Source organism: Lynx canadensis, chromosome A2, assembly GCF_007474595.2.
Source record: "Lynx canadensis isolate LIC74 chromosome A2, mLynCan4.pri.v2, whole genome shotgun sequence".
NCBI classification, from domain to species: domain Eukaryota; kingdom Metazoa; phylum Chordata; class Mammalia; order Carnivora; family Felidae; genus Lynx; species Lynx canadensis.
This window is the reverse complement of record NC_044304.2, coordinates 153,796,024-153,819,729: the sequence shown is the minus strand read 5'-3', so window position 1 is coordinate 153,819,729 and position 23,706 is coordinate 153,796,024. Positions and strand designations below refer to the sequence as shown.

The window sequence follows — 23,706 nt, the reverse complement described above, 5'->3', positions numbered from 1 at the left end:
TGGAAAGGATGCGATGGTACAGCAGCTACTAGTTATACACACACACACACACACACACACACACACACACACACACACACATGTATATGTATATATATGTATATGTATATATATGTATATATATGGGTATGTATATTACATATGTATACATATATATGTATGTATGTATCTTATACATATATCCTTATACTTATAAAACAAAAAAAGGAAGAATAATATTACAGCATGACATGATGTTGGCAAGTATGAGATTCTTCCTCCTGAATCCCCTGACTTATTAGCCTGTACTTTAGGATATCTGAGAACACTTTCAAGAGGGGGAAAAAGAAAGAAAAAAAAGGCACTTAACGAAGACAAAGGCCTGAATTGAGCGTGTTTTAGAGGAATAAGCATTTTACCAGAGCTAAGAAATGATTTACAGAGAGTTAAACTTTTCCCCTTAAATTTTATAAAATAAAATTGCAGAACATGTTTGTAATCATTTACCTACTACTGCATTTTTCTTCTGCTTATTACAAAAGCAAAAAACATAACAAAACAATCATACATGCACAAGAGAAAGTAAAAGTGCCCCTTTTGAGAACATATGGTCAGCAGAAACTATAGTGCTGAAGCACAAGGGAAAGTTCTCAAGTTTGGCCTGATTATAGATTTTTCTCACTCTTCTATTTCTAATTTAAAACAAAGCAAAACAAAACATCAACGAACCAAAAAGGCAAACATAAATTCAAAACCTAAGTGATAATAAAAAGAATACAGGGACCAACCAGTGTGCTTTTACGGTACACTCCTAAAATAAAGTATCCTAACTCTATACATGGGTCAAGTCATATGACAAAACCTCCTAGAAATGAAGAACTGTAAATTAGATTAAAATCGACCAATACAGGCAAAGTTCATGTTACAAATGTAGCAGCAAATATGATAGATAACTGGAGTTCTAAGAGATGATCCCAAGGGACATAGAGTTCTCACAATCAATGGCAGTTTGATTAACAGCAGAATTTCCATTTCAGAAAACGTCTTGAACCAAGTAGAGGTGGAAAGGGGAGTGGTAAGGGCAACCGGAACAGACTTGACGTGTCTGCCCTTTCCAACCCTGGGTAGTAAACAATTTAGATCTGCTTTGGAGGGGGTGGGGTGAGGTGGGGTGGGTGGGTGGGGATCCTGGGTTAAAAATCTTTCCCAATAAGTTGTTTTCAAACAGGTGTCAAACCCACAGTATCCAAACATGTATGTGCCCGGTTCTTCCTCCTACCTCGGTGATGCAATACACCCTATTCAACTTCTAGGATATAAAAAAATGTAATTTGGGCTAACAACATCCATCAAAGGGGTGGCAGGCATGACAGAATGTACTAACACAATCCTCTGATTTCCTCAGAATATCGGGATTTTGTGACTTCAGATTAACTTCACTTCTTTTTCCAAAACGTTTTTCTTCAGGATGTTTTAAAACCATGATTTCTTTTACACTTGGATTTGAGAAGCATGTGAGAAAGAATTAGAATTGAGTTATAGTGGAATTATTGCTTGCATTGACTTTGGAGGCTCTGAATGAGCTTGACACTTTGCTCCCAAACAGTCTCCAACTGAGGCTCAGCACTGCTATCTCTGAAGACAACTCTGCTGACCGTTATTGCTTGTGAATACTGAGGATTAACTTGTATGTACAGTAACAGCTTATACATCAGTGAAGGCAATTTAAAATACACGACAGTTGAAAACAAAACAGCTTAATTTTCCTGAATCAAGAATCCCGCTGAGTGGGACATAATTAAGTGTGCTGATTATTTTTGCATTGGGATGTTGCTAATGCTCTTCAGAAATACACATTGCTCTATATCCTTTCCAATTACTCACCGTTTTAAAAAATAACACGATTTGACTTTTAAGTGCAAAAATACAGTATGAGTCACAAGTCTCTGTGCTAAAAAATAACCAATTTATATGGTTGTATTTAGTAAGAAAAACTGTAAAGACAGGCACCCATAAAGTATGGACACCATTTTCAATGTTATGATCTAGAAAAGAAACAGTTCTGTATTTACATCTAGGAGCTCTCTGGTCATACTTATCTATTAAGAAATATAAAGATGTTTGTTTCATTTGTACAACATAAAAGGGTCGTCTTGATTGAAATGGACGAAAGTTAGTGAAAATGTGGTGGAGGGCTGAGGGGGGGACCAGGTAGCAGTCCTCAAGGAATCAAGAGTGAAGAGAATAGAATATCATCTCCATATATATGGACTTTTCAGAGCCAAGAGCCTTCAGATAATTTTAATGGTTAGTTATAAAATAATACTTGGGGGAAGAATTGATAATCCTGTTCTTCTCTAATGACAACCAAGAATTGTCAGGGATCTTCACGTAGCATGATTCAGAACTGATGGACTTAAGAAACCGAAATTATTCCCTGACTTACATTAGTAATGAATTTATATATAAATAAATCTTCATATGCACACAGATGAACACGTACACAATTATCAGCAGGAAGAGAGATTAGTATGCACTGTGACTTCTCTCCTGGTGTGGGAAGTAAAACAAAGGCTATTGCTTCCCAAAGGAAAACTCCCATAGAGTATTAGCAAAGACTTCTTTTTCCAAATTAGATAAAAGCAACAGGTATACTACACTCGAATAACTCAAGAATTGGGTAAGCTTCCCTAATTTAAAAAACCAAACAACCTTTAATTAAACATATTCGATTCAAGTCAAGCCTCGCTGCAACATCCCAATATCCTTCCAACTGGGGTTGATACAACATTCTTATGTTTTACTGGTAAACTAAATTCTTAGGGGCAAGTAATTATATCAGTGATTCCTTTGAAATAATCCTTTCCCCTTACTGTAAAAAGTTCTTGGAACTAAAGCTTTCAGTTACTTATTAACTTGTTGCTATGAAGCAAGCCAATGTGACTTTGAAGTCAAAATACAGGTATACAGATCTGAACAGATCTGTGGTAATTTATTCACAGTCCTATAGGCTATTTGGGACTTGTGCTTGTAAAAGGAAAAAAGGGCCAGGTTAATACACTTATTTGAAGAAATGTAAGGGTATAGGGTGACTTGTAATGAAAAAAGATGCAAATCTTGCTACTATCAATTTCATGCTGTTTTTTAGGTTAGTCTATTGTTATAAATGGATCAAGCTTACACCAATCATGGGTATAGTTTGAAAACATTCAGAAGCCTAAATAGGGAGAAAAGGAGACAAGACCAAAGGTGAGGGGAAAAAAAAAAAAATCAAATCAAATATATTCAAAAAGAACCATAAATTTCTCCCTTAACATCCTTTGTTGAGTATGTATTTGCATAAGGAAGCTATAAGAACTAAGCAGTTTTGTTATCCCGTTATCTGCAGCTTTACTCACATATCAATATTCTCAGTAAATATTAATAAAGCTTTAAGATCCCAAATGCTCCAAATCAATTTCACTACACTGGATATAGGGAGTAAAAATACACTGTGATTGTTATAAAAAATAATCCCTTATACACATAATGATCCTAATGTAATTCCTCCCTTTAAAATACTATCTTAAAAATTCCAAAAATATATATATGCCATTTGAATGACCAACGAAGAGGCATGTGTAGTACACACTCACGCCTGTCTCTGTCAACAATTAAGAATCACCTGAAGTACCACTAGCTACAAGACCAGGAGAAGTTGTGAACCGAAGTGCGGCTGGGGAAGTTTACAGTTCAGGGTGTTGGGCCTGCAGGGGCTAGGAGCACCGAAGTCGCAGCCCTACGTCAAAGATCCCCATTTCTGAAGAGTCACATTTTAACATCAAGAATGGAAGTAAGAATTAACCAGTCAATACCAGATGCACAAATCACCTGAAGGAGAGTTAAGTACCTGCTTCTGAATGGAAGATGAAATTGACCCTTTTACAAAAAGGGGACATCTAAGTTTGTCTGTTAAGAGCAACAGGCTCAATTTCTTCACTTTTAAAAATCTTGATGATTTAGTAATATGTGTCACTGTGCTAAAATAACTTTCCTGAAACATCTTTAGTCCACTGATTTACATGGGGGGTTGCTACACACTGGAGAAGATTCAAGTTTGTTCAGGACTTGTGAGAGTACAGTACTTCCTCAGCTACCGTCTGGATCAAACACAGGGTCATTAATTTTGTTGTGTGGCAAATTTGCTGCATAGTCCACTCAGATAAACATGATTGTTCCTCCTGACAAACTGGCCTAATTCCAGATAGACTGCCTTTTATTATGCGATTATGTCTACAAGTGTTCAGATCCAACCCCCAGGATGGATGGAGTTTACCCAAATCCTCAGATTCCTTCTTTCTCCCCCGGGGAAAAAAATCAAATTTGTACTTCTGTGGGTTTGACAACTGAGTCTCTTTCAAGTCAGTTAATATGGTCACTTTGTCTTTCTTTAGAGGAGACCACAGGTCACTAACTTTGCACGAAAGCATTTCTTCCTCCTGCACCTGGCTTGACTCAAGTAATGTTCTCTTTTCTTTTTTCCTCCTCACCACAGTGCTTGGGACGAGAGAATGTAAACATCGACAGAACAGCAGCCCTATGACCACATGAGTACTTTCCCATCAGGTAGATTCCATCAGCCAGCTGAGTGTCTCATCTCCATTGCTCGCTGGGAAGTCACTGAGATTTCCGTGGTAATTTAGCGTCCCCTTTACTTTGGCCTCCATCTGAGAAAAGAGATGTTTAATTGGGCTGTGTCGGTGTGTTATAAAAATACATATTAAAAGCAAACAAAGCAATGAGAACAATTAACGTTTAATTTCCACGCGAAATGACACTGCTAAAAAAGATAACCTTTAATAATTTACATGCTATGCATGGCATTACAGAGGTTGAGAAACATAAGAGAACTCAACAAAAAAGATCCTCTTAAGTCAAATGGCTGTGGTTCGATTGGTTTTCAGTTGAAATACTATTATTTTCCACCTCAGAACCCACTGTGTCAAATGCTATGAGGATCACAAAGGAACATAAAAGACATAATCCCCACCTTCAAGGAACCTACCACATCTTTTGATCCCTTTAGAAGACTAAGTCAATTTCATTTTCTTGCAAGTGAAATTAAATTCCTTGCCATGACATAGCATTTGATAATTAATTCTCGATTATTTATGTAAATAAATGGGATACACTGGTAGTGAAAAATCCAGCTGAGTCTTTGTTTTGGTCCTAACCTGGCAAAAGTCGTAAGTGATAGGAAAGTCTGCTAACTGGGAACAACGGTTTCTAGTTTTACATGTGTGTTTTGTTTTGTTTTTTAATGTTCATTTATTTTTCAGAGAGAGAGGGAGAGACAGAGAGAGAGCGCGCGAGCAGGGGAAGGGCAGAGAGAGAGGGAGATACAGAATCCGAAGCAGGCTGTAAGCTCTGAGCTGTCAGCACAGAACCTGACGCGGGGCTCGAACTCAAAACCATGAGATCATGACCTGAGTCAAAGTCGGACGCTCAACTGACTGAGCCACCCAGGTGCTCCTTACATATGGTTTTTAACTTTTAATTGGGAAAATGTTGATTATTGTATGTATTTATTTATACACTGATTTATTTTTTAAATTTTAGTTAGTTGATCACTCTATTTAAAATGGGCAAGATATGGGGCGCCTGGGTGGCGCAGTCGGTTAAGCGTCTGACTTCGGCCAGGTCACGATCTCACGGTCCGTGAGTTCGAGCCCCGCGTCGGGCTCTGGGCTGATGGCTCGGAGCCTGGAGCCTGTTTCCGATTCTGTGTCTCCCTCTCTCTCTGCCCCTCCCCCGTTCATGCTCTGTCTCTCTCTGTCCCAAAAATAAATAAACGTGGAAAAAAATAAATAAATAAAATAAAATGGGCAAGATAGGAATTTACCCAAGGGATACAGGAGTACTGATGCATAGGGGCACTTGTACCCCAATGTTCATAGCAGCACTCTCAACAATAGCCAAATTATGGAAAGAGCCTAAATGTCCATCAACTGATGAATGGATAAAGAAATTGTGGTATATATACACAATGGAATACTACGTGGCAATGAGAAAAAATGAAATATGGCCTTTTGTAGCAACGTGGATGGAACTGGAGAGTGTAATGCTAAGTGAAATAAGCCATACAGAGAAAGACAGATACCATATGGTTTCACTCTTATGTGGATCCTGAGAAACTTAACAGAAACCCATGGGGGAGGGGAAGGAAAAAAAAAAAGAGGTTAGAGTGGAAGAGAGCCAAAGCATAAGAGACTCTTAAAAACCGAGAACAAACTGAGGGTTGATGGGGGGGTGGGAGGGAGGGGAGGGTGGGTGATGGGTATTGAGGAGGGCACCTTTTGGGATGAGCACTGGGTGTTGTATGGAAACCAATTTGTCAATAAATTTCATATATAAAAAAAAAAGAAAAAAAAAATAATAAAAAAAAAAAAGAAAATCCCAATGAATCAAAAAACAAAAAAAAAAACCAAACAAACAAACAAAAAAAAAAGAAATTGTGGTTTATATACACAATGGAATACTACGTGGCAATGAGAAAAAATGAAATATGGCCTTTTGTAGCAACGTGGATGGAACTGGAGAGTGTGATGCTAAGTGAAATAAGCCATACAGAGAAAGACAGATACCATATGGTTTCACTCTTATGTGGATCCTGAGAAACTTAACAGGAACCCATGGGGGAGGGGAAGGAAAAAAAAAAAAAAAAAAAAAAAAAGGACGTTAGAGTGGGAGAGAGCCAAAGCATAAGAGACTGTTAAAAACTGAGAACAAACTGAGGGTTGATGGGGGGTGGGAGGGAGGGGAGGGTGGGTGATGGGTATTGAGGAGGGCACCTTTTGGGATGAGCACTGGGTGTTGTATGGAAACCAATTTGTCAATAAATTTCATATATAAAAAAAAAATAAAATAAAATAAAATAAAATGGGCAAGACTAGAACCCAGTGACCTTAACAGCCAACAAAATATAGAGAAAGTTTAACAAGGTACTGCCTTAGCAAGGACAATGAAGCCTCCCACTCCTAAGCCTGAGAGAAAAAGGCAGGGGGAGGCATGAATGGCAGAGACACACAGGTGAAAAGGAACAAATTGCCGTATTACAAGATCAACCTTAAGGCTGGAGGAGACCATATGTCACACTGCTAGGTTCATTCACGTGGTATCTAAATTACTCTGGTAAAACATAAAACAAAAAACTGCCTCTATTGAAGAAACTGCCTCTGTTGTATCAATGAGAGAGGATGATTGTTTCAAAAGCTGTATAAATAGGACACTATTAAAATAACTTTGGTGACAACATCTAAGGAATTGGTTTTTCCATTCATAATGAGATATTATGTACTTGTGTTTGCAGAGAGAATGATGTGACCTAAGGTATGATTAAATTCATAAAATGGCAAGGAAGGATTGTGCTCAAAGCAGCTTTGGGAAACTACAAAATAAAATACTCATATTAACTGGACTTTGAGATTGTCTAGACCAAGGTTTGGCCCAAGGGCCAAATGTGGCCCACCACTACTTTAAAAAGTTTTATAGGAACCCAGCCACACTCATGCTACATATTTACCTATGGCTGTTTTCGCACTAGAATGGCGGAGTTGAGTAGTTGTGATAGAGACTACATGGCCTGCAAAGCTGAAAATATTTACTGTGGAGGCCTTTACAGAAAAAGTTTGTATTATATATAAAATGAATATAGAGAAGTTATATTCATTCTCTCAAGGAGCTTGATCTTATGAAGCATGAGATCATGACCTGAGCTGAAACCAAGAGCTAGACACTTAACCAACTGAGCCACGCAGGTGTCCCTCAAAGATCATTTTATTTATTTTTTTAAGTTTATTTATTTATTTCTTTATTGAGAGAGAGAGAGAGGAAGAAAGAGAGGGACAGAGAAAATGAGCAGGGAAGGGGCAGAAAGAGACGGGGACAGAGGATCTGAAGCAGGCTCTGTGCTGACAGCAGAGAGCCCAACACAGGGCTCAAACTCACAAACTGTGAGATCACGACCTGAGCTGAAGTCGGATGCTTAACTGACTGAGCCACCCAGGTGCCCCTTCAAAGATCATTTTAAATGCAGTGGCCAAAAAGAATAGTGAGATCCCAGTCAACCTGCAAAGTTAAGAGGCCAGGTGAACACTTATTTCTGTTCAAAAGATCCTGAAAATGGCCTTCAAGAATAGTATCAGCAGTCTACTGAGGTCGACTGCTGTTGAAAGCAATAACCTAGAGGTCAATATGTTATGTCCAATGTCCACTATCTAATTTCAGAGTGATCTAGCTGGGCTGCAAGTGTGTAACGCATACAGTTGGGAGGGTATTAACTGAATTACTGCTAAAAGGCAGAAAAGGTACCAAGTCAGACTTCCCAGATTTGTATCTCAGATCACTTACTACTGTATCATCTTGGGCAAGTTGCTTATCTCTAATTCAGTTTCCTGATCTATAACAATGGGGATTGTTACCAGTACACTCTCAGGTGTTGTAAGGATTAAATTAGCTAATACATGTCAGTAGTCACAAGACTAACTGGCACTTAGTAAACCTTCAAAATGTGAACTATTGCAACTACTGGACATGACTTTTGTACACTGTTTTATGAATCCTCTTCTTCGTTATCATTTCAATATAACAAATACCTTCAAAATGTTTTCTTCAGGGGCGTATGGGTGGCTCGGTGGGTTCAATGTCCTACTCTTGGTTTCGGCTCAGGTCATGATCTCACGTTCCTGAGATCAAGCCCCATGCTGGGCACCGTGCTGGGTGTGGACCTTGCTTAAGATTCTCTCTGTTCCCCTCTCTCTGCCCCTCTCCCACTCGTGCTATTCTGCTCTCAAAATTTTTTTTTCTCCACATGTAACAAAAGGTCTCTTTACCGATTTCCTCTCCTTACAAGGAGTTTGTTGCTAATGAGGATTCAGTCATGTGAAATCTGTTTTTTTCCAACTTCTGTCATCCCATTTAGTTTCCAGAGATGTTTAATCCAATCTATAAATCTATATAAATATTATGAGATGAAAAAAATAGGTGGCTTTCTTACCATTGAATGTTTGCTGTAAATGTGTAGGCAGAGGTGAGTGGGAAAGTGTTGCTGCATGCTGAGCTCCTGGCTGTAAACCCTTTAGTAAATCTGAGAGAAAAACAGAATTGTCAGTGATCTTCTTCAATCTAACACTTAAGCCCTCTTAGATAAAAAATGAAAATAGTTTAACTTATATAATGTTAAGCATAGCCCCTGATTTCAAAGTCCTCCTTAGAGTACATACATTGAAAAAATGTACATATATAAATACGTACATGCAAATAACTCAGCAAATTTGACTGCCTCTTATAAATTTCATTAAGATAGCAATGTGGTATAGATGGTTCATTTAAGAACTGTAAATAAATTCTGAATCCACCAATTTGATTTATTCTATATAAATGAAATTAAACTGCATTTCTTAAAGAAAATTCTGTAATCTTCACTAACTCCAAATGGACTACTCTCAATCAGTATAAATTCATGAGTTTTCCCGTTCTGTCAAACTAGGTAGGCAAGTAACTAAAAGAGCCCCACTTACTCTGAGTTAGGCTATGGTGGAAAGCGGCTGAGGTAGATCCCGAGGTGGTTGTCACTCCAGCTGTGTCCGTTCCAAAGCCAAGTAGCTCCAAGGGAAACTGGAAGGGCATGGTCACTGGAACAAGGCCACCCAGCATCCCAAAAGGAGTCACATTTTGATTTGTTACAGACAAAGGTGATGTCATGAGAGTCAGAGGTGAGGCATTAGCCAATAATGATGCTCCTGCTGTGGACTGCAGAAACCAGGGGTCAAAATACATAAGAAATCAAATCTTTAACCTGAATTGATTTATTGTATTTAATATCCTCATGGGCGCAAGACTGTGTCCTAACTCTACTCTAACAGAAACTTCATGAGACAGAAAATAAAGACCGAGGTGAAAAGTATATTTCTAAGAGCTACCATACTGGTTTTGAAAATAATTCTCTACTCAGCTCTTCATCACCAGTTTAGACTCCTTGACTTATTTTAATGTCTATATTAACATGTCTTTCTCACCTCAGACTTCTACTTTTGCTTCTAAACCCTAGATCTGAGCCACTCACTAGCCATTAATTTCACTCAATTTCAATATGATCTTTGAAAATGACTGGTAATTTCATTGTTTTACCACCTTCCTGACACAATCCCCATGGTTATTGTTCCAGACTAGGATTCTCTCAGAGCCCCTAATGCAATACCCTCTGCTTTCATCATAAAGCCTTAAAGAAATGAGGCCATCCCAGATGTTCTTCCTCATCATTAGCCTTACCTGTCTCTTCTCCAAGCCTAACCATCTGACCATGCCATGAATCCCACCTATGCAGAACTTTCTGGTACAAATATCTAGTATTACGCCTTTCCCCATGTTTCCTCTGCTTTGTCACATACAGAGTCCTCATGTTTTTGTTTTTTTGTTTTTGTTCTGTTTTGTTTATAACCACAGCTATCCCTGGCTCTTCCTCAACCCCTAGAAACAACCTGACTTATTTGTACTCCTTTTGTTATCAAATTTACTAAATGATACCCTCCATTTCCATATTATTTAGTTTCTCCTTAACCCCTGAAAGCTGGTTTCCATTTTCACTACTTTTCTCAACTTAAGACTCCTTAAGGTAAAAAGGTGTTTTAATACTCCTCTGCCTGGGCTTTGATGCCATGTTTATGAAAAACACATTTAAATCTGAAATATGCAAACAGTAATTAGCTTTCACTGAGAAATTACTTAAATATACTTCATTAAGCTAATTTAATTCTTTGAACAATTTTCTATTCAGCAATAATCTGTCCCCATTTTGACTCTCTTTTCTATATGTACTTATTAACAAAAATTACAGTAAAATTTTTTCAGTATCAGATATTATTATAGTTTCTGCAACTGTGAATTTTCTTTTGTAGTCTTATCTTTACCGATTCTAAGTTTCCCTGGCCAAAAATTTTACGGTTCTAAATTTAGTCAACAAAACTGAATTCTTTGAATATTTTTTAGTCAGTAATCAATGTTAACTATCATCAGGTTTATCTCTGTGTTAACTACTCTTGCAGTAAACATTACTAATTAGTAAAGGGGCTGATCTATTTCTTAGTTAATCCATGAAAAATCCATGTAAATGATCTCCCCATTCTTATATGCCAATAACACATATTGATACACCAAATGTTCCATGCCAGTGCTAAACAAAAAATGAAGAATATACTCAAGAAGGCTTCAATTCTAGTTTTACAACTCTTTCTCCAACAGCCTTCCCTTCTCTTCTTTGTTAGCTCTCAAACTTACATCCATAGTTCTGACTTCGTCACAGTTTCAATCTTGTAAATCTAAAAGCTCAGTGAGGAATGTCACTTGGATATGGAACACTCATCAACCACAACTGAACTCATCAGCTCCTGCAATCATGCGACCCCGCCCTATTTGTCAACGGCTATCATTAATAGTCTCATTCTTTCTCAACACTCAGGCTTGAAACCTTAGTTTTTAGGCATCATAAAATAACAAGACAAGATGAATTCATTGTCAACATACTCATTCTTTTTCTTAAAAAAAACTTTGTTTTTAAACCACCAGTTCCTCCAACACTTAAGTACAAATCTCCATCACTTTTGCTTGGACTTGGCTATTTTTCTTATTTTCAGGTCTTTCCCTTACTGAGCCAACCATGATATACAAAACAGATACAATTTGAAATAATTACTAAGTTAGAAATAATGCTTTGAAGCAATTTGGATTGAAGGGATCCTGCATCAATTTAAGAATAAGAGTTCTTTTTTAATCATAATTCTATTGTAATCCCAGGATAATATGGTGCACACACTCCAATACTGTTTGCCCCAAGTAAACCCCGTGGTAAGGAACATTAGATACTGCTAATAAGGAGAACTCAAGCTTTTCTAGAGGAGGCTAACTGAAGTATTAAAATAGCTGGCAAGTGTAAATTAGAGCAACTTCCAAAATTAAGTAACTGAGCAAATGAAAACGATACCATGCCATAACTAACATTTTGTGCTTTCAAAAAACTTTGATATCCACTTTTGTTTCTAAAATTAAAATGAAACATCAGATTATCTGAATGTTACATGGCATTTATAAATTTCTCTCTCTTATGAGATGGAGACCTTTCAAAAGTTGGGTATCCTATCGTTACGATTCGGAAGCATATAGGAGAAGGTGTCAACATAAAACAGGCAAATGTAAATCGGCAAAGTTCAGGATGATGCTCCATAATCAAAAATACTTCCGTGACCTCCACATTTTATTTCCAGGAGAAAACATAAAAGAAAACCTTGCTCTTCCCGTGGTGGCCATTATATATATATATATATGTATAAAATTTTTTAACCGCATGTTTTATTTTGGTGAGTGCACCAGTACCCCCCCACCCCCATTCTCCACGACACCCAGACGACACCCAGTGTAATCTTTTGGAATATAAATCAAACCATACCACTCCCCTGTTGAAGACCCTCCAAAAGCTTCCCACTGAACACATTAACACCCCAAGTTCTCATCGTGGCCTACAAGGTCCTCCATCACATGGTTCTGCTTGATCTCAGATCTCATCACCTCTCCATCTCTCCCTAGTCTAGATGTGCACGCCTACATGTCAGGCTCTTTCCTATCTCAGTGTCTTCACTCTAGTTTGGACTGTTCATTCCCCCCTATCTCCAAATGACTGGCCTGCTTATTCAATTCCCCACTCAAATGTTGCCTCCTGAAAGAGGCTTTTCCAACTCCCTTATCTATGTTAGCAGCAATCACACTTTATCATATTATTGTTTTAATTTTTCAGAACACTTAAAATATTTTTTAAAAATTTGTGTTTTGTTTCTCTCTCTACCTGGAATATATGTTCCGTGAGAAGAGAAATCTTGAGTATGATGTTCATTCTATTTTCCCAGCACCTAGAAGAGTGCCTGGCACATATTAAACATCTCATAAACATTTGCTTAAGGAATGAATTATTTTGGGAATTATAAAGTGGCAAAGACAGAATTCATAGAAAATCGACAGGTTGAAAGGTAAGAAAGAAGAGGAAAGCCTTGAGCAGAAAGTTATTCAATAGAAAGAGGGTAGCGGTGATAATCTGAACCCAGAAAGATTTTAACTTCTGTTAAACTCAGGCCCTGTCCTTTTCACTCTGCAAACGAACAGATAGCTGGAGATGTCTTTCAGACAGGAACTGAATGTTTTGCAAGCACGGATAGGGAATCTCTTTTTAGTATCAGAGCGCTAGAGAAACAGGTATCTAGAGGCCGCCAGGTTTCAATGAGAGGCTACATTAAAAACAAAAAGCCATCGGTTCTCCCCAACTTACCAACAACTTTATTCAATTACTGACCTTTTCTTCAGTCAAACCAGTAAGACAGAACAAAAAGGGTCAGTCTGAAGGCAGGAACGCTAAGGCCTTCACATCATAAAGTCATTTCAGAAAGGAAGAAAACCAGAAGGAAGCAGTTCTTTTTTGGAAACACAAATTCTGCCATATAGGTTCCCTGATGACAAACCAACTGTTATGCCAAGTATCTAGCTTCTCTCGGGATAAATGATCAAATACAAGAAGGATGGGGGTGGGGGTGGGAAAGAGAACTGATAGACACTGGAGATGACAAAGAATGGAGAAAGATTTAGCTTTAAATTCCTAAGTGAAGGGGGGAAAAAGCGAAGTTTTAACTTCAGAAAAAAAGCCAAAAACTTGTAATAAGAAAGCAAATGAAACCATAGTTTATGAGTAGGCTCAACAGAGACAATAGTCTACATGGTCAAAGGCTGTAATTTTACTCTTTCAGGAGAATGGCAAAGGTATAAAGCGAGCCAAAAGCCTTATCATGACAAGAAGTTAAAAGTTAATACTAAAATGAATAAATTGTCTTCATCCATTTTTCATACTTAAAAACACACAAAAACCTAGGGGAATTAAAAGTAACTGACACTAGGAAGGAGGACCCATTTGGCAGGGAACTGGTATTTCTGTTATAAATCTCTCCTTTACTCAAATTAAAGATTAACATCAAAAAGTAATAAGAATGTGAACTAACTCTCCAGACCTTAGTTTATAACTTGAATTTTAACATGCCATCCCTAATCAGTGTTTGCTAGTTTATTTCTGATAAAAGTAAAATTAATAGATAAAACATCAGAGAGTCCAAGATTTCAACTAATGAAGTATCAGTTAACTGAATTTTATTTTTATTAGAATTCTACAATGAATTCATTCCTAGGCCTACAGGGATGGCAGAGTGATGATCTGGGTTTCATTTGTTTATGAATACCGATGCTTAGCTTGTACTGAATAGCAGAAATATTTACAAACACTAAGATAAACATTCTTTCATTAGATGTTCCTATTCCACATAAACAGTAAGCAGTACTTTTTTAGACAACAGAATTCCACAAATCAATAAAAGTCTTGTTTTCAAAAAACATTTAAGAACTGAAGAACACATCATAAAATGTTATGTATTTTTTAAAAGCTTGTTATGAAACAGATTATGTAAAACCCATTTTCTTGACAAGAATCTCAAACAGTACCCAGAAAATATAAACAGCGGTGGGAGGATGGTGATTTTTCTTTTTTCTGAATTTGCCTACAGTGAATACGTATTACTTCTGGGGACAGGGAACAGGGAGAAAGAATATTAAAGAAATCAAACTGGTCACATGAAGGACAAATCTGACAAAGTCTCAGAATACAAGGAGTGGCAGCAAGATGAAAACAATGACAGAGATGATGACATGGAAAGGAGAGAGATGAAATATATGAGTGATAAAGAGTTCTCACAAAACCTAGGCCAAATGGATCAGAAAAGACAATGAAACGCATAGAACAAAATATTCCTGGGCTGAAAAAGCCACCAGGTATAAGACTGAAAGAGGTCACCATGTTTTAGGTACAGTTAACAAAACCTTATACATAAATCTAATCATAATCCGAGAATACCTGAATCTCAAGTAAAAAGAGAAAATCTTACTAGCATTTAGGCAGAGAAAACACACATAAGGGAACAAAAAATCAGAATGGCCTCTGACTTCTCCATAATCCTAAATACTAAGCAAAGGTCAGTGGAACAGTACTTATAACACTGGGAGGGAGACAGTGACCCAAGAAGTCTATACATACTCAAGCGTGATGGCACAGAAATTATCAGGTACGCTAGAGCTAAGGGAAACTAGGTTTTACGTTAACCTTCTTGAAAAGACTCCTTTCTTGAGTGAGGCACTCTGCTAACTGCAAGATAAATGTAAAGTAAAAACTCACAAAAGGGAAACTGGTATATAAAAGGGTTATTGACAGTAATTTGACAGAGAGAATTATGTATGAATAACTGTAAGTTTAATGCAAAATAAAAATTTTACTTGAAAAGACAAATGGTTAAAGGAAAAAACCCTGACAAATGTATAAATCTGTCTAAATAAAAAAATCAAAGTTAGCAGGAGAGGAGGGACTAGAACAGGGGAGAAAGGAGACAAGTGAGAGTATGTTAAACTCCTAAGTTACGGCTTTGTTCTGGACTTTGACAACATACAGTTTTAAATATTCATTCTATGTGTTTTTCAACAACTGTGAAAGTACGCATGTGCTACTTTACGGGGGTGGGGGGGGGGAATCCACATCCCAACAGAAACCTCATCCACCAAGTATCCCCATTACTGTGATGTCAACATCAGGAACATGCCTTGGCCATAAGCTTTAAGAAACTATTACAAACAACTTCTGTATGTATATGGTTATTAAACTGACTGAAGAGAACAATCAAACGAGCTTACGTTTTATCACGCGAACACACAGAACATACATACCTGCACACTGGCGGTTACCACTGAAGACCCTGAGGCAGAGGATGGTCTATGTGGAGTAGACAACGGTTTAGTAGCACCCTGTGTTCCACTTCCTGTTCCCCCAGAGAGACTAGTCCTATTGGCTCCGCTTGAGTTAAGGTTGCTACCTCTGCTGGCAGGTACATTCACTGCAATTCCACTCAAGCTATTCTTCCCAACAGTTCCAGTGGGTGAGGAATTTGTTAGCTTTGAAGGGGCCTGAAGATTTTTTGTGGATGGAAGGCCTGAAGTACGACTGGAGGGCAGCAAATTCAAGGTGGGAGACTGTCTGCTGAGGTTTATCCCACTGGGCTGTTTATGGACTGGGTTGTTACTGCTGGAGTGGCTGCTCTGGGCTACTAGTGCATTTGGACTGGAAGAGCTTGGGGGTACAGGAGGCTTGGGAGTTGGGTTGGATTTAGAAATAAGTTTAGTTGATACTGAAGGCTTAGTGGACACAGAGGGCTTGGGTGAGGCAGAAGGCTTAGGTGAGGGCAAGGGTTTAGGAGATGTGGCAGGTTTTGGAGATGCGGCAAGTTTGGGGGATGCAGCCATTGAGAAGGGAGATTTGAAACCCTGCGTGGACATCTGTGACACCATAGCCTTGGCTAAATAGTTACTGGAGGTAGTGGTGCTAGGTACTGTCCTAGAAACCAGGGGGTGGGACCCTTGAGAACCATTTCCGGGTGAGGGAGTAGATAAGGGAAGGCGGTACATAAGTGGCTTATCCGAAGTCTTAATAAGCGGGGATGAACAGGAAAGTTGGGGATTATTACTTAATTTCACCACTGGGTTGGTCTGTGATTTACTAATGGTTGCTTGTAATGGAGACACATAGTTTTGTTGGACAGCTGAATGCTGGTGCACCTTTGTTACTTGTGTTAACGAAGAAGCGTCTTGGGCCTCTGATGTTCCCAGAGCGTGAGAGGAGGCAGCAACTTGGGCTTGGGAAGAAGAGGAAACATGGGTCTGTGAAGAGGAAGAAGCATGAATCTGACTCGACCTCTGTAGTCCTTGTTGAAGCAGCCTGGCTGGCAAAGGTTCCAAGGAAACTTTAGGGTTCTGAATTGAAGAACCAGCAATAAGGCCTGAAGAGATGCCAGTATGAGCTAAATCCTGGGGTTTCTTTGGTACCGGCCCTGTGTGACCAGCAATAAGACTTGATGAATGTGCAGTCTGAGAAGAATCCAGTTTTTTAGGAGCAGCCAATGGCAGCTTACTCATGATACTTGCTAACTTTTCTTCTCTCAGTCCTGGACGAGGCTTTGCAGTTGGCATGCTTATCCTTGAGCCAGCCGGAGGGCCCTTGTTCCCATTGTTGATAACAGCCAAAGCTTCAGAAACAAGATCCAGTGCAGGTGGATGGAAAGAAAGGTCTTCGTCTAGTGAGTCATCAAGGCAGATGGTCTCCTGGGCTGGTGTAGAGCTAGAACTGGTAGAGGCCACGGCAGATGTGCTAGAGCTCGTTGAAGGACCACCAACTGAAGCCACCAAGGATGCAGGAGTTTTCTGGTCCTTTTTTGGACTACACTCCTACCATAAACAGCATTATATTGGAAAAAATTAAATGAATTATTAAGTATCAGTTTTGAAAGGACTAAGAAATTCTCACGATGATTAAAATTCCACTGGAAATCTTTATAGACTGTAAAAACCAAAACATGTCTGAGGACAGAGCTCCTGACTGAACTGTGCTCATAAGCCAAAGCATCTGATACATTGCAAACAGCTGCCATACCTTAGTAAGCTCTTCTGAGAAGACTTAAAATTAAAACCAAGCCAAAGGAACGTTCACATACTAGTTACATTATTGGTGAAACCCCGTTCACCCTGCCCACCTACATCAGATCTTCACGTGCTATTCCAAATCCGTCTGTTCAGAGGCTATTCTCTTTTTGTTCTCCTTGCACCTAGAAGAAATTCTGCATTTATCCTAAGACTCCACCCTTCTTCTATAGAATGGTTTGCTAGGATACTGACCCTTGCTTTCTGCTTCCTTGTATTTCTGCCCTCTGTATGCCCTGTGCTAGAGCCACCCAGAGCCATACGTAGAGAAAGTAGTACATCAAACTGGGATTCGTCCAAGCATATGAAATTATGTCTTCTATTTATCACGGTAGAAATCGTTTGTAATGTATTCAACATATATTTACTAAATGTGTACTATGAGCAAGGCCATATACTAAGAAAACAGGGTTATTAGGAATTAAAATTCTGAATACCTAAGAGAATATTGTCTGTTTTTTCAAAAAATTAACCTTCTTAAAATTCAAGTAAGAGAAAAGAGAATTAGAGCACAGTTTATTCTTTTTTAAGTTTATATATTTATTGTGAGAGAGAGAGAGAGAGAGCACGCGCATACAGGGGAAGGGCAGAGAGAGAGAGGGAGAGAGAGAATCCAAAGCAGGCTCCGTGCTAATAGCGCGGAGTTCGACTTGGGGCTCGACCTCACGAAACGTGAGATCACGACCTGAGCCGAAATCAAGAGTCAGACACTTCATCGCTTAACCGTCTGAGCCACCCAAGCACCCCATAAAGCACAGCTTAAAATATTCAAAAAGCAAAAGAATTAAAAAGTAACTGTTTCCCTTAAAAGAGAAATATAAAGTATCTGACTCATGTCATTTTTAAAATTAAGAAGAAATAAAACTATTACATAAAAATCATTTCAAAGTTTCTTTGATTGGTTTCTTAAAAACAAACCCAAATAAACCTAAACCCAAAGTCTTAAATTGTGTATCAATTTATATCACCACAACACTTACCTTAACCACAGTGGGGAAAGAATGGAGAGGAAGTGTCTCTACTATCACCTTCTACTGTATTACAGGAAATCAGCTGTTAAAAATGATCTACTGTATTACAGTAAATCAGCAATTTTTCTAAGCTGCTACTCCAAAAGCCCTGATTGAAAACCCCACTGCCTCTCAGAATTCTGTAGTATAACCGCATTAAGGTCAAAATTCTTAAGATATGAATGGGTAATGCACATAAAACATGTCTGCTTTGACATGCCATCCATCTAATTGTGATTAGTGAAAATTTCATTTTATAAAAAAGTATAGAAACTGACGATGGGAGAACGTATCAGAATAATACTGGTAGTGTTACCAATATAAAACTGCTTTTTGAAGTAACTTTTTATTTTTTAATGAATACACTGGCTTTATTTTTACTGATTTATCTTTTAAGTTTTTATTTATTTTGAGACCGTGCACGTGTGAGAGAGAGATAGCGTGCCCGCACCGGTGGGAGAGGAGAAGAGGAAGAGAGAATCCCAAGTGGGGCTTGATCTCATGAGCCATGAGATCATGACCTGAGCCAGAATTAAAGAGTCAGAGGCTTAATCAACTGAGCCACCCAGGGGCCCCTATTTATTTATTTTGAAAGTAAGCTCTAGGGCCAATGTGGAGCTTGAACACATAGCCCTGAGATCAAGAGTTGCATGCTCTTCTGAGCCAGCCAGGTGCCCCCAAATTAATTTTTTCTTTATAAAAATAACATTAAATCCAGCCAGCAGAGTACTGTGTAAATTTATACTGACAGAGATAATTGTTCAGGGTATATACTTGAGTCAAAAAAGCAAACTATCCCATTTATAAAATGTTAAGTCATATGAATAAATGAACAGGTGTTTGGACGGAGGGAAGGGAGGGTGGGTTTGTACCAGAAAGTAGGAGCTTTTTTTTTTTCCTGGATACTTATACTTTTTGCCTTCTTATTTTTCTGTATTGTTAGCATTTTCTTTCTTTTTTTTTTTTTTAAAGTAGGCTTCATGCCCAATGTGGGGCTTGAACTCACAACCTTGAGATCAAGAGTCACATGCTTCACCAACTAAGCCAGCCAGGCACCCCTGCATTTTCTAATGTATTTCCTTGTATTATCTTTGTAATTAAAACAGGTATTTGAGGGGCGGTAGGGTAGGAGAAACACAAATCGGCGATATAGTTTTTCCATTTGGGGAAAAGGAAAAAATAATTTAATCACAAAGACACAAACAAGCAAAAACAGGGAATTCCCTATACCATCCTTGTCAACATCAGAATTCTGATAAATTAGTCATATGTTTGAACAGATGTAAAATTTAACAAACACTTTATGAAGGGCATTAGGAGTTTAAAAATAATGTGTCAAAACAAAGCACGAACTCAACAGATGTGATGGAATACTGGCTCACCATTATTTAGATTAGAAGACAAATGAGGTATGTAAGAAAAAGAGGCCTATTCGTACTTACAAAGCCTCTAATATTAAAAGTTAAGAAGGCCACAGAGAAGGATGGCCTTCTGGCCATACCTCATAAGCAAAGAAACTCATCTATTCAAAGAAATGAAGTCTATAGGGAAAGTCCAAAACCTAAATAAAGCGTGTGGGATTTCTCTATAAGTTTACTTTTCAAATGATTACAGTTTTCACTTCTAGAGATTATACCTGGTTCTTTTTCAACTGCTTTGTCTGTTGTGATATTTTTTATCCTGTCTTCTCCTTCTTTGAATATTAAACAAGTTAAATTCCTTTATGTTCGAAACCCAGTAAGTCCGTCACTTGGCCCTCTCAGGGATCTAATTCTGTCAGATGTTTCTGCTGACTCTCACTCATAGTAATTCATTTCCTTGTGTAATCTGTATTTTCAAACTGTAAGCTCATGTTTGACACAGTATATATGTGGCAAGCCTTTGAAGCCTGCTATGAGACTGCATTATTTCAAGGAAAATTTGATTTGCCAATTGCCTTGGGTTAATACTAATTCCTTTAAGTTATTTTCAAAGTTTGGGGATTTCCCAGATCTTGCAGGTAGTATAAATCAAACTCGTGAACTCCTTAAATTCTCAGGGAGGACTTCCTTCCCCTAATCTAGGACTCAGGCCAAGACACACAAGTTTCTTACTTTCTGCTGGCGAGTGAATTTTTCTAGTTCTTTCTTTTACCACAGGTGTTACCCTTTGAAGGTCCGGGTTCTTGCAGAGTTTCAGTCTAATTCTTAATCTATATAAGCCCAAGAAAACCCTATCTCCTGTGATCTGAGAAGAAATTTGAAAATAAATCATAAAGTGATACATGAAAATCAGCAAGTACCCCTACAGGCAACCAAAGTTTCAAAGACATATTAACACGCCGGTAGCTTCTTTGCGTTGGGTCCTTGGGATTTCTCTTATACATCTGCAATCTCAGCTGTGCTTTTATTTTTTTTCAACGTTTTTATTTATTTTTGGGGGGACAGAGAGAGACAGAGCATGAACGGGGGAGGGGCAGAGAGAGAGGGAGACACAGAATCGGAAACAGGCTCCAGGCTCTGAGCCATCAGCCCAGAGCCTGATGCGGGGCTCGAACTCACGGACCGCGAGATCGTGACCTGGCTGAAGTCGGACGCTTAACCGACTGCGCCACCCAGGCGCCCCTCAGCTGTGCTTTTAAAGGATATTTGTTATATTTTATAGTGTTTCTAACTTGTATGAGGTTAAATCTTACAATTTAATTAATGTGTGCAAATTTCCCACTACCACACAGTCATCTATTCTTGGAAATACAGGGGTTCTAGGATTTTTACAAAGTTTAAAAACACTCTTCTTAAGAGTACACTACCTATTGATCTATGATAAATACCATATATCCTTTTCATCTTATGAATGTATTTCAACATTCCTCAATTATGACCAATTAAAGATTTGGTTCAATACTTACCTTCACTTTGGGTTTAGGTGCAGGAATCACCTTTTTCTTTGCCCTAAGACAACAGATTAAAAAGGAGGTCATTTCAGTAGCAATTCGGTCACTCATTATGAAATTCTAATCTTGCCATTACATGGGTAAATAATTTCTTATGCTATTTGGAAAATTCTATGAAGGAACTACACATATGTGTGTATTTATATATGTGTATACACACACACACACTCAGTTTATATATGAATATACAGCAACATTTCCTCCAATTTCAATTAACTGGAAGAAAGGCTGAACCATTAGCAAAATATGAACAGTAGATGATAAAAGGTTTTAAAAATTAAATGTAAATAATCAAAATAAAATTTAAAAAGTTCAGTTAAAGATAGGGTAACAAAGCTGCCTGAGAAGACCCACTTCAAAGAACTGGTAAGAATAATTATTTATAAGAAAACAGATCTTCAAGAAACCTCAAGCTCAAATTAAACCATAATTTGAGAAGAACCAATGCCAAGAACTTGTAAATAAGGTATTATTTAAAAAAATAAAATTCTCTTTTTTAAAGAAAATTATTTTAATATGAGAATTCAAATAAAAAATGTCAAAACGACAGGAGGATAAAAGGCAAGTAAAATACCATGCAACCCTGGAAGCTTTGGGAACCAGTGTGAAAAAGTCTGAAGACAAAAATCTTACGTGTTCCATAAGAGGAGAAAGTACCCAAATGTCTGTTGAATAACTAAAGGGTTAACAAGCTAAAATACCTCACACTGAATATTTCTACTTCACTAAATTGAAATGTCATCCATAAAATTAACAAATATCTTGATTAAAACTGCCAATCTACAACTTCATTAAGGCGACAGTAATTTTCCAAGTTTTTTTGATAAAGACCATTGGGGCAAAAGATATCAGGCCCACGCATCCCATAGATTTGTACTTTCTGATACAAAGCAAAACAAGACAAAACAAAACACAAGTTAGTCATAATAATAAAGCCACCTAAAAAACTGAAGAGAGGGTCTATGTAAATATATGCTTTAGATTTAAAGGGATGAATTATTTATACCTGAATTGTAACACATTTGTGATTTTAGAACTACAGGGAAATTAAAGGCCAGAAATATTATCGACACCAATACATACACATATATATATAAATATACCCCTCACCCCAGGATAATTAAACCACCAGCAACAAAGTAAACCTATGTGTATGAAACCAAACTTATCCCAAATTTATACTCAATAAACAAGAATAGCAAGAACCAAAAACCACAATCAACCCAACATAACTCTGATAGTATACTAACAAAGTGTCCTTCCTAAGAGTTGTAAAAAATTCCATTATAATTGTACACAAGGAGATGGGGAGTTTTGTAATGTTACCCAGTTGTTAACCAGACCTCTTAGAATATTGAATTACAGTGGTCTGTAAATTCTCAGTGACTTGCTAATTGTATATTTTATTAACTCTTACTATTACACTTCTATGGTGCAGAGAAATAGCCCTAAGTTGTAGGTAAATATAAAATTCTTGTTGAGTCAACCAGTATTCACCCAAAAATATAACCACAAAAAACCCAGCTTTTTACTACTGCCTACCAGGATCAGAGACTTTTCTTTAGTAATCATACCACTAGGGAAATACCCAGTTTTGAACAGAAGGGAAGGGCATGAAAAATAGATTAATTTTGTAGAATGAAGCACTCTGCAAGGCAAGGCAGGGTAGGTATGTGTAAGAAACTGTCTTCCAAGGCACAAGGCTACAGGTTAGCTATGCTGATCATCATTAAGAGGGAAAGAAAAAGGACACAAAATAACTGGAGGGAAGAAGGCCCAGGAACAAACGAAACCATCAGAGGCTTCCTGTCTACATGGCTCCTAGCCGCCAGATCTCAGGCCAGCATAGATTCAGGTGTTTGGAGACTAGCCTGAGAACTATTAAACAGATAAATGTGGTCTCAGGTCAACAGAAAAATGATTCTTTTTGGAAAAAAAGGCAGTAGTAAAATGGAGATCGTCTAAATGTACATTTAAGTACTATGTTGCCTAGCATTTAATAAATAGTACTTTTGTTTACTAAAGCACATAATGTGAGTAAAAACAAATGAAGAACTATGGAGTCTGTTTTACTCACGGAGCAGAAGTAAGATGATTATGTACACTCCGACTTTCCTTAAAAAGCATTCTGCAAAAGTTAAAAGGACACAA

The 23,706-nt window shown here is 37.8% G+C and overlaps 1 protein-coding gene across 4 annotated transcripts in view; it reads right to left on the bottom strand.

Moving 5' to 3' along the window:
• Positions 1-2,265: 2,265 nt before the first annotated feature.
• Positions 2,266-23,706, bottom strand: part of UBN2 (ubinuclein 2) — a 72,217-nt gene continuing 50,776 nt past the window's right edge. For all 4 annotated transcript variants that reach the window (XM_030308536.1, XM_030308539.1, XM_030308538.1 and 1 more), the window contains 6 exons: positions 23,633-23,683; positions 21,511-21,553; positions 15,811-17,361; positions 9,537-9,768; positions 9,014-9,103; positions 2,266-4,685 (listed from right to left, as the gene is read on the bottom strand). In XM_030308536.1, coding sequence (XP_030164396.1) covers positions 4,636-4,685; positions 9,014-9,103; positions 9,537-9,768; positions 15,811-17,361; positions 21,511-21,553; positions 23,633-23,683 — 2,017 coding nt within the window. In that variant the 3' untranslated portion in view covers positions 2,266-4,635. The remainder of the gene's footprint in view (positions 4,686-9,013; positions 9,104-9,536; positions 9,769-15,810; positions 17,362-21,510; positions 21,554-23,632; positions 23,684-23,706) is intronic.